We start from the raw sequence: 11,346 nt of genomic DNA, 5'->3' as shown, positions 1-11,346 counted from the left end.
TGGTGCGAGCCTCGCAGCCTCTTGGTGTCTCAGTTTCCCCATCCTGGGCAGGTTCCTGCAGGCAGAATTAGGACGGGGGCTCTGTGGAGTACCCCTGGCTGCCAGAAATGAGTCCTGCAAGCCATCCCGGCGGCAGGAATAATCAGCGTGCTACGTGCTATTAATTCCTGCCCCTCATTTTGTGGGAACTGGAACATACTCACCCACTACGGAATACTTTCCCTTCCTCTGGCGACAGGTGCTGTAAAAGTGCAAAGTATTATTAGCATTATTGCTTTTCGTGCTGTGCCCCCTTCCGATGCCCAGGATCATAGATGTAAATATATATATATATATATATTTTTTTATGGCTTGCTTTTCATGCTCCAACGTTTACAGTGTCTGGAGCACACCCAGCCTTCAGGGGCTCCCCCAGGCTGTGTGCCGACGGGGGGCTGCTGCAGGGCGACCCCTCGGGGACCCCCAATTTCCCTATGCAGGGAGGGGGGCTGCATCATCCTAGAGGCACAGAAGCGGCGGGGGGGGGCGCGACACAGCCACAACCTTTCGGCAACCCGAGCCGCCGCTTGCGCAAGGCGGTCGGAGATAAATATATATATATATATATAAATATATAATTTTTTTTTTTTTTTCCTCTCCCGGAGCGACACGGTGTCTAGACGCCCACGTGATGGGGCCGGGGCCGGGCCGGGCCGGGCCGGGGCCGTGCCGCTGCGCACTGCGAAGGCGCCGGAGGGGGGGGCACCGGGGGGGCGGGCGCGGCCGAGCGCGCAGGCACCGCCGCTCCCGGCTCCGCTCCGCCGCGCCCGGCTCCGCGCCGCCGGGGCTCCCCCGCAGCAAGGGAAGACGGAGGCGCTGGTGCGGGGAGGGCGCCTCTTTGCAGCCAGCGGAGGGAAGAGGAAAAAAAGGAGGAAAAAAAAGAAACAAAAAAAAAAAAAAAAAAAAGAAGCAGGAGGAGGAGGAGAAGGAGGAGGGGAAGGAAGGAAGGAAGGAGGAGAGAGGAGGAAAAAAAAAAAGAATAATAATAATAATAATAAAAAGAAAGAGCCAGACGCGCCGGCAGCACGGAGAGGGTCCCCATGTAAGCACGGCGCCGGGGGAGGCGGCGGGTGGCAGCGGCCCCCCCGGTGCCCGCGGAGCAGCGCGGAGGGGAGCGGAGCGGAGCGGGGGGCGGGCAGCGCCGCCCGGCTCTCGCCGCCGGCAGCACGCTGCTGGGGAAGGAGGGACACAGCCCCACTTTTTTTTTTTTTTTTTCTTCTTCTTTCTTTCTTTTCGTAGCAGCCGGATCAAGACTCTGTGTGTGCGTGTGGATTAAAGCCTTTGGGAAGAAGGAGGAAAACCCCAAACCCCGCATCAGGACGACCTGGGCTTTCAAAAGGGATACAACACTCTGGATGCGCTTATTCTTCTCTTTTGTGACAGATGCTTAAATCGATTCCGACGGCCGAATCTTAGGGTCGGTGGTTGTTTTTTTTTGTTGTTGTTGTTAATTTTTATTTTTCCTTTTTTTTTTTCTTTTTTTTTTGATCTCCACCGTTTGGGCTCGCTGTTTTCTTTTTAATTCCTTCGTTCTGCCCCGCGTCGCATCCCCGCCGCCCCCCTCCCTTCCCAAACTGGCGGCTTGATGGGAGCCGCGGCCCCGGGGAGGCCGAGGATCCCCCGCGGCTCCAGGCGCGCTCCGCAGCCGCGCAGGGCTGCGCGGCGCCGGCCAGCCCAGCCCGCCTCCCCCCGCGCGATGCGCCGCGGCGCCGCGCTCTAGGCGGCATTTTCGCCCTCTTTCCTTTTTTCTCCGGGGGGCGAAGCGAGACAGAGAGGCGGCTCCCCCCTCCCCTGGTTCCCTCGCTCTTCCTCCGCTTATTGCCCCCTTTTCCTCGCACCCTTCGCGGCGGGCGGCGGAGGAAGCCAGCGCGGAGCCTGGCGCATGCCACAGCCCTCCTCGGCCCCGCCGCCGCCGCTTTCCCCCCGCCGCGACCCGGCTGCCGGCCCCTTCATGCGCGGCGGCCGACATGCCCGTTTTGTAGCCGGGGGCCCCTCCTCTCGTCCCGCATGTTCAGGACCAAACGCTCGCTGCTCGTCCGGCGGCTCTGGCGGAGCCGTGCCCCCGGCGGCGAGGAGGAGGCGGGCGAGCCCGGCGGGGCGGCCGAGGGCCGGGCGCATGCCGGCGGCGGGGGGCGCGGGTGCTGCCCCGGCAAAGCGGGCAGGGGCGGCCGGGCGGCCGCGGAGGCGGAATTGAAGGCGCTGACCCACGCCGTGCTGAAGCGGCTGAAGGAGCGGCAGCTGGAGGGGCTGCTGCACGCCGTGGAGTCCCGCGGAGGGGCGCGCACCCCCTGCCTGCTGCTGCCCGCCAAGGGCGACTCGCGGCTGGGCCAGCACTGGTACCCGCTGCCCGTGCTGCTCTGCAAGGTGTTCCGCTGGCCCGACCTCCGGCACTGCTCCGAAGTCAAGAGGTTGTGCTGCTGCGAGTCGTACGGCAAGGCGCACCCCGAGCTCGTCTGCTGCAACCCGCACCACCTCAGCCGGCTCTGCGAGCTAGGTGCGGGACGGGATGGGGTGGGATGGGGATGGGGATGGGGATGGGGGTGAGGGTGGGATGGGGATTGGATGGGGATGGGGATGGGGATTGGGATGGAGAAGGGGATTGGGATGGAGAAGGGGGTTGGGATGGAGAAGGGGATTGGGATGGAGAAGGGGGTTGGGATGGGGATGGGGTTGGGGATGGAGACACGGGTGGGGATTGGGATGGGGTAGGGAATGGGGTCAAGGATGGGGATCGGTATAGGAATAGTATGGGGGACAGGGCGTAGGGATAGGGTAGGAATAGGGATGGGGATTGGGTTGGGGACGGGGATGTGGACAACGATGCAGCCACACGCCCTCCCTGCCCGAACACCCCCCCTTAAAAAACAAAACAAAACAAAACACACACACACAACTAACTGGGCAACGCGGCATTTTATTTTTCTTTCTTTCTTTTTTTTTTTTTTTCCGGATTTGGGGAGGGGGCGGGACCCCCCCCCCCCGGCGCTGCCTGCCCGCCGCCCCGCGCGGTGCCGGGGGATTAGGGGCCGCCTGGCGCAGCCGGCCGGCCCCAGCGCTGCCGCGGCTCCGGCGAGCCAAGGAGGCCCCGATCAGACAGCCCGAGCGGCAGATAGCAGGGAGACTGGCGCCAGACGGCCCCTTTTGTTTATCTGACAGCTAAATATCAAGGCAATCACCGCCTCGCTGCCCTGCCTCCAACCCCCAGAGCTAAGACAAACAGTTTTGCTAAAAGAATGCCACTGTTATCATAAGTTCCTATCTTTTTTTTTTTTTTTCTTTCTCATGGCTCTGCCTTTATTTTCTCTGTACTTTTCTAATTCCAGAGTCTCCCCCTCCACCCTACTCCAGATATCCAATGGATTTTCTCAAACCAACGGGTAAGTGGACCTTTTTAAATGCAGGCTGCTGCCTTCAGATAAAAAGGGAGAACAGCCCTTTCTCAGGGAAAATGTCTTTGTTACACTGATGCATTTCGCTTTTGGGCTGCTTGGGTGCCGGGGCGCCTTCCGATCCCCCCCCCCCCGGAAGAATCGAGGTGTAATCTGTCTAAGAGAGGCGTTGCACAAAGTCTGATTTTACAACTCTGCCAGGAAACTCGAGGAGGGATCGTGGTGCAGCTCAGGCCCTGGGGCTGGCCTCTGGAGCGAGTGTTTTGGGAAGGCTGTGCCGGGAAAAACGCGAGGCTGGGGCTGCTGCCGGCTTCTCCTGGTCAGCAGCCCCACGGGTGTCGTGCCCGGCCACGGGGGGTTCATGCTGGTAATAATGGCAGTTGTGCAGCTCGCTCCTGCGCCTGCCTGGGTTTTGTAGGAATTTGGGAAACAGTGCAGCTCCGGCAAGCAGCTCCTTGACGGCTGGGAGCCCAAATGAGACCTGACAACTGGGCTTGGCGGAAATCTTGCTGTGTTTTAAGGGAGCCTAATCCCATGTTGTCAGGCTGAGGAAATTAGGAAGGGGGGGGGGGGGGGCGGGTGTGCGTGTCAAAAAGTGAGTATTTTCTTTTAGCACCGTTTTTTATGCCTGTTGCTTGTAACTGAATGTCAGGGTGCCAGGGGAGAAGCCCATTTGAGGCTGGCACCAGCTCTTTTGCGGTTGTCTGCATAAACTCTCGGCTGGCAGCGAGCTCGCCGGTGTTAGATAAATAGGGCTGGCACAAGGCAGGAGGAGAGGTGGGGAGAGTCGGAAGCGGGGTGAAGCCGGGCAGGGGCAGCTGCTGTCTCCCCGGGGATTAGCGGATCTGGAGCGCGGTGTCTTTGGGACGGTGCCCCCCCTGTCACGCTGGGCAGCCGGGGGACGGCAGGGCAGGGAGTCCAAGATAGATGTGTTTCTGCAGACCGGCTCTGGGTCTCCTTTTTTTTTTTTTTCTTTCTGCCAGAAGAGCAGTTTTCCTAAAATTGCTGCTCTGCAGTTTCTCGGGACTGGCTGCCGCTGGAGTCTGGACGAGTCCCATGGGACTGCCTCGGTGGAGTCAGTCTTTTCAGGCTGCCCGCAGTCGGTTCTTAAAAAAGGAAGGAAAGGAGGAACCCTAAACCTGGGGTGCCTGCTGATGTCTGGGGTACCATGGTAGGGTCCCATCTTGCCCAGCGCTCCGTTGGAGCACAGCGAGGCAGGACGTTGTAACGCTGTGGGCTTTTCCCCTCTGCAAGCTCTTAGAAACAATAACAAGCCTCTCCATGCCATGTGGAAATAAGCAATGCTGTTTAGCAAATAATTGGGTTGCAAAGCATGAAATATTTTGCCTCAGCATGAAAAAACACGAGATAAAGGCTGATGAATGAACGAGGGCATCGGGAGGAGGCTGAGCATCCCGAGCATGTGCTGCTCGCTGCTGGGTTGCGGAAGGGTTGTGCCGTGACATGCTGAGGGTCTCAAAGATTGGTGGGTTTGGGCAAAATTGTCATTATTTCACCTGCATGGTGGCTGGACAATAGGGTGCTCGCCCCAAAGCATGCGGTGTTTAGATTTCTTCCTTCGTTGCCCTTGTTTCTCTCCAGCAATGATCCCGGCATGGGACGCACGCTGCTCTGCAGAGGGCTTGGAGGATGCCTGCCCTTACGGAGCTGCAGGAGAGAAGGGTTAACGACTGCCTTCAGCTTCCTGTAAAGATGTTAGGATAAATCTATTAGCAGGGTTTAAACATCCAATCTGCCTTTGCCAGGACCTCATTTTCAGTTAGTCGAGTGATATATTTATTCATTAGCAAGTGTTGACATAAGGTAGCAAAATGTGTGTAAACAGAAAAGCCGCAGAACATGAATGTGCCATTTCGAAAGGAAAAGTTATTCGGATCAGCCAATAGGAAGTGATTAACGCTGCCAATCGGAAACGCAGAAACAACTGGGTTACTCACCAAAAAGTGCTCCTTTTTTTCCCTTTTGAAAGACAAATCCATTTGGCGGTTGAACTCTGACTACCAGGGCGCGCGGGGCCATGGCAGGCACCGCTGGAGCCTCTCGGTCTGTCGGCGCAGGTGGCTTGCACGAGCTCAGGCTTTCCGGGCGCTTCCTCTGCAGCTTGTGCCGAGTGTTCCAGTTCCAAGCATCCCTGCCATCCCTGCGGCCCGGCGGGCAGTGCTGTGTGCTCAGCGTTTCCCACCTGTACGTTCAGCAGTGCTGGCCGGGGCTGGGAGGGATGGTAGCAGGCGGTGGGACGGCGCAAAGCCCTTCTCCTGCCCGATGCATGTGTCTTTGGCTGCTGGTCCACCCCAGGGACCTTGGGTAGGAGCAGTGCCTCTGCTTAACTTGGGCAGCTTAGGAAAGCGACAGTGCCAATGGAGCTGGGGACGTGCACCCAGTAGGAAACTTGCATTTTTCCATCAAAGGGGGTAGTGGTAATAAAAATACTTAGGTGCCTAGCGCTGTGTCTTATTAGTGCTTCATGTGAACAGCTGTACCTGCACCAGCACGGGCTCTGACAGCGGTGCGCTCGGTGGGGTTATGGCAAATGTCTTCTGGTGGCAGGGTGCTGGGGGAGCCTGTGCCATTTGCCTTATTAAAGCAGGGCGCTGGGGTCTTCTGCGGCCGGTGAAATGCCACCTTGGCTTCTGTGTTGATGTGATGATGGTACGCTTTTGGGGTTGGACTAGGTGGTCCTTAAAGGTCCCTTCCAACCCAAACCGTTCTGTGATTCTGATTCCCTGACTTTGCACAGAGCACAAAGGTCTGCTCTTGACAGCCGTGTCACCTGCGGGCAGGTGTGGGCCAGCTCGCTTGGATGCGTTCACCGAGGAGAAGCCGTAGGTGAGGACTTTGCCCGTTTCTTACCTGGGATGTCCCCAAGGGCTGGTGACAGCGACTGGCATGGGGCTGAGCCCGCGGGGCAAAGCCAAGCTTCTGGAGGCGCACGGCAGCTCAGCATCCCTGTGCTGCCCGTAGCTGTGTTGGAAGCAAGAGGGACAGTGATGCCCTCAAATAATTCAAGCAGATACTCTGACCCACCGTTCAGCGAGACAGGAGCTGCGAGGGACCGTGCTTGTAGCCCACTCGTAGCCTGGCAGAGCTTGGCTCAGTGCTGGTTACGCCGCGCAGCCGTCCGCGGCATCCTGGGCAGCTTTGGAGGGGCACGGGCTGACCTGGTGCTCACGTGCTGTCGTGGTGGTGCCGGAGCATCCGAGGGCAGGAAACCTGCTGAGGTTTTGCTTGCAGAGCCAAATGCCCTCCTGTGGCATTGATTTTCATGGGAGTCAGAGGTTTGGCAACTTCCAGGAAACAGTCGGCACCTTGCAGGGTTGGGCTGGTAGCCACCGGGAATAATTGGACGTCTCCGCGATGGTTTTATATTGCGGTAAGGGAATTTGGGGAGGAGATTCACAAGCTGTAGGCTTGTGTAAACCTCCGATCCGGCAACCTCTCCGGTGCCGAAAATAACACGAGCTCGAGTACCTCTTACTAGCAAGAGCCCTTGGCTAAAATGTGGGTGATAGGAAGAGTGCGAGGCTGGAACCAGCCCCATTTAGTGCAGAGAGCCCAGGAGGGTCGTGTTTGTGTGCTGATCCCATAGCTGATCATCCCCCGTGTTCTAGCACGGAGGTGCATCAGCACCATCCTGTAGGGAGACTTCAGAGGGTGTGCGTAGGTGGCTGACCAAGGGAACTGGCTGCGACATGGATGGGAAGGGAGCTGACAGCTGTAAATAAGTCGTGAAAGCGTACTGGGGCTTTCCTTTGACTGTTAGTGCGGATCAGGGAGGGGCGCAGGTGTTTGGGGAGGCTCTGAGTCTGTCTCACCAGGGAGGTGTCACTGGGGCCAGAGGACCCACCATGTACCTGCGCCCAGAAAGCATCTGTAGCCCAAGCAGTTGAGGTCAAGGCATTGGGAATCCTCTGTCTGGATCGGAAAGGGTTAAACAGAAGAAAAAGCAAATTTCTTTAAAGAATAGAAAACACTACAAGGCATTTAGAGAGTGTATAGTATACAGTATTTCACAAGTAAGTCCATTTCCTGTCTCCCCTATTGTTTTCAGTTTGATTAAGTATATCCTGTTAAACTGTATATTCCTGTTAGGGCTTATACTATACTCTGATAAAATAAGGTTATGAACACAGGAGGTTTTTTCGTTGGGATTTCAGGGATGAAGTCTGGAAAAATGACTTATCAGTAGGAAGTAAAATATCAGGGCTCTTCTGGTGGTGGCCCTTGCTTTGAGATACAGCAGTGAGCAAGTTGACATCAGGGAGCCCAAGCTGGATGAAGCCAAAATTCTCTGACAGCCTGCCGAGGACCTGGGGGTTGCGTGAATTTTATGGATCTTTCCTCTTGCCTTCATCACAGCCTGCCCCTGAGCTCGCGTCAGCTGTGGTAGTGACCAAAAAGCTGGGGTTTGCCTGTAGGAGCAGGGGACCGGTGGTGGCTTCTGGCTGTCACCACCTGGAGCAGGGGGAGCAGATGCTTGGGTGGCTCGGGATGGAGAGGCCCAAGCTCTGAACCCAAAAGCTTCTTGTGTGTCACGAGAAACTGCAGACGGGACGAGTAATCTCACCCTGTCCCTTCGGTCGGTGGTTGGAGGGGTTGGCCCCATGGGTGCACGCTGTGCTCCCAGGGGGTGGCCAGCGGTGGGTGAGGTCTGCGGCAGCTGCTGGTGACAAAAACCGAGCGGGGCAGCAGAAGCTTAGACCGTTTGTGGCAGCAGGGCAGTGATGAGACCTTTCCGTTTCGGTTCCCGTTCTGGTGAGTACAGGTGTTGACTGCATCTGGTGCACAAAGCCGCAATTTAAGCATTTCGGGAGCTCCATCAGCTCTGTCATAAGGAGGACAGCCTTGATTTCATTACCCGGTGACTTGGATGGAGAGGTGGCAGCCAGTCTGTAATTTTTGCCGGTCTATAATCAGCATGGGCTGGTGATTAAGTGCAGCACGGAGCCTTGATTGAGGCGATGAGTTAGGGTGGATGCATCTTGATGAACTACCGTGTCTGTGCAGACAATTAGTAATCGCTTCCTGTTAAACGCTTTGGAATGTGTGTTCCGCTCGCGGCGGCGCTGGGAGCCTGCAAAGAAACGCATGTATACTGATTTCTTCTTCTTCTTTCCCTCCGCTGCAGCAGATTGTCCAGACTCTGTGCCTTCCTCCACTGAAACAGGGGGAACTAATTGTCTAGCCCCTGGGGGGCTTTCAGGTAAGACACCTCTTGTTGACCTTACTTCTGCCCGCGGGTCTCTCCACCACGTCCCTTTGGGTCCCCTCAACCGAGGGTCCCACCTGGCCGAGAACGGGCGTGGGGGGGTTTTGGGGATGCGAGTCGCTGAGAAAGGCATGCTCAAATGGGGCGTTGGATCTCGTTTCAGTAGCAGGTTCGCTTGCAGAGGATGCGTTCAAATCTCAGGCGAAGCTGTCCTTCCCCGAAAGCCTGTGTTTCCTTTGAACTCCAGCCTTATGCTCCATTAATTTCGGAGCAAGGCAGGAAGAGGTGTGTCGGGGAAGGCCGAATGATGTTGGCCATCGGTTTGGTTGGATGCATGGATTATCGGAGCAGGTGTGGGTGTCCCTTGCAGAAGCGGATGGTGTCGAGCTGTCCTGGCCTGGTTGGCGGCGGTGGCACCGCTGTCTGGGGCTTTGCTGGTTGGGGTAACCGGCACCCAAAGTTTTGTGCGTGAGGCTCGGCTTTTGCAGAGGGCGCTGAATTTCCCTCATTTTCCCATTTCCCACCTCCTTCAGCCATCATGGGATGGGGGTTTGGAGGGCTTCCCCACCCCTCCTTGGTTTCCGAGGTGCAAAGCCTCCAGTAGCCCATCTTCCTCCCCATCCAGGCCAGTCCTGGGGCTGGGCTCTATGCGTTGATGCTGCCAGATGAAAGCAGTTGTGCGTGCTCACTGAGTGTCTGAAACCATGTACCTGCATGTACTCGCTGATGTTGGAAGGTGCTCTCTTTGTCGGCTTGTCTCCCTGATTTATGATTTGTGGAGCAGTTACGCAGCTCATTGCCCTGAGACTGGAATTTCAGAAATATGTCGGCGGCGGCCGTGCGTGCGCGCGGGTCTGCGTGTCTTTCGCTCTCTCCAGGAATTGCATTTGGTGTGGATGTCTTTAAGTGAGCCTTGTTTGTTTTTCTTTCGGTGTAATATATACCTTGTCTGTTATTTGAGAGGGGAGCATACTGTTTGTTCAAAGGTCCTAATGAGAATTAATCAAATGGAGGGGGAGAGGGAAAGGAGCAACTTGTTGCTGCGCTTTTTTTTTTAGCATGGTGGGATGTTGGGTTTTCCTTTTTTTGCCATTGGAGCCTCTAGCATTAGGGAAGGCAGGGAAGAAAAAAGAGACTGGAAAAAGAAAGGAGACAAGGAGCAAAACAACACAATAAGGATGTTGTTAGATTTTTTTTTTTCCTCCTGAAATATGCCCATTGCAGAGGGAAGGAGAGAGTTCAGTTCCACAGGATACCACATGAAATAAGCAGAGGAAGTACTCACTTTTAAAAGGGGGCTTTCTGAAAGGTTCGGCTATTGATAACATCTCGTCTGTCTGCTCTGCTCCTGAAGGGAAGGAGGGAGGTGGGGGCCTGGGCTGCAGGAAATCAGCCGGCTTGCTCCGAAGGGCTGCAGGAGGGGAGCCCCTGCACTGCGCCTTGGGGCCGGGGCTGCTCCGAGGAGCTGGATGAACAGAGCCCCCCTGCCCCCCAAAAGAAAGTGCCGTCCCCCCTCCGAGGGCAATTTTTCTTTATTTCACGTGATTGGATTTATTTTTCTTTTGGTTATCAAAGGTTTTCCCCCCCAAAAGCCTGGAAACAGAACCTTTTACGATCATTAACCACTCTTTTTCCTCCACAAATGTAATTGTAGCCATTTAGTTTAATGAGGAGCTGATAGGAGAGTTGACTCATGGAGGGATACGGTTAGCTACACAAGCCATGAAACAAAGCCGAATGCCTCCACATGAAAGAGCATTTGTTTTGAATTTGGTCTGATTTACTGGCATCTCCGCTCCGCTCACAGAAGTGCAGCGCTGAAAATTCCCAACTGGAGAGACCCAGTCGAGAAAGGAAAATAAATGCAGTTTGCAGCAATTCTCTAAAGCTAACCTTCTTTTTTTTTTTTTTTTTTTTTTTCCCCGGCATATTTTAGTTAGCAGAAGAGTGCATGTGAAGAGGGCATTAATGAGTCGGGGCGGGCTTGGAGCGCTTAGCCTCAGGGACGAGCGCTCATCTGGGTTCGGGCAGGCGCAGGCCGCAGAGGCCTAGTGGAAAACCCATGCTCCAGTCTGCCTTACAAAGGGGGGGCGGCTTTACGAAACGCCGTGAAACCCCCATTTCTGTCGATTTGGAGGCTGAGGACGTGGTGGAGGGATGGTGGCCGTCTGGTTCTGTAGCACCGTGGGTGCCTGGAGCGGTTGCTTTGGGCAGCAGATGCCCGTGTTGTAGTCATGTTCAGAACCGGTAGGCTTGGCCTGGCTTCTCGAAGGCAGACGGGTGGGTTTGGTGAGGCAGATCGCTATCAGCAACGGAGAATTTGGGCAGCGGGCCAGCCCGGGGTCGACATCCATTCTGACAGGAAAGCTGGATGGGGCTTTGGGAGGATGAGGGCGTTGTCAGAGGAGCATGAAGAAGGGAACCGAAGCGAGGATCCTTTGATGAGGGGAGCCGCGGGTCCGGCTGCTGGCAGGGCTGCTTTCTCCTGGAGGCCGAAGGCAGTTTTATTGATGAATACCAGAGGTGCTGGGAGGGCAGAGGCAGGAGGTTGTGGGAGGGTGTGTGGCATGGCACGGCATGGCACGGCATGGCACGGCAGGGGTGATGGATGGAGAGCGGTATCCACAAGTGTTTCCCCCACACAACCACCAAGCTGACCCTGCCTCTGTGAAAAAAAGAAGGAGGGGAGCT

The 11,346-nt window shown here is 56.2% G+C and overlaps 1 protein-coding gene across 4 annotated transcripts in view; it reads left to right on the top strand.

Moving 5' to 3' along the window:
- The first annotated feature begins 754 nt into the window (after nucleotides 1-754).
- SMAD7 (SMAD family member 7) overlaps nucleotides 755-11,346 on the top strand; it is a 28,857-nt gene continuing 18,265 nt past the window's right edge. Inside the window, exons 1-4 of one of the 4 annotated variants that reach the window (XM_066988835.1) lie at nucleotides 756-1,081; nucleotides 1,279-2,533; nucleotides 3,363-3,416; nucleotides 8,578-8,649. In XM_066988835.1, the coding sequence (XP_066844936.1) occupies nucleotides 2,047-2,533; nucleotides 3,363-3,416; nucleotides 8,578-8,649 (613 nt within the window). In that variant the 5' untranslated portion in view covers nucleotides 756-1,081; nucleotides 1,279-2,046. Of the gene's footprint in view, nucleotides 1,082-1,278; nucleotides 2,534-3,362; nucleotides 3,417-8,574; nucleotides 8,650-11,346 lie in introns of all 4 variants that reach the window. The other 3 variants (XM_066988834.1, XM_066988833.1, XM_066988836.1) reach the window with 3 other exon arrangements.

Source organism: Anser cygnoides, chromosome Z (genome assembly GCF_040182565.1).
Source record: "Anser cygnoides isolate HZ-2024a breed goose chromosome Z, Taihu_goose_T2T_genome, whole genome shotgun sequence".
NCBI lineage: Eukaryota > Metazoa > Chordata > Aves > Anseriformes > Anatidae > Anser > Anser cygnoides.
The sequence above is the reverse complement of the archived record's forward strand: the minus strand, read 5'-3'. Positions and strand labels throughout refer to the sequence as shown.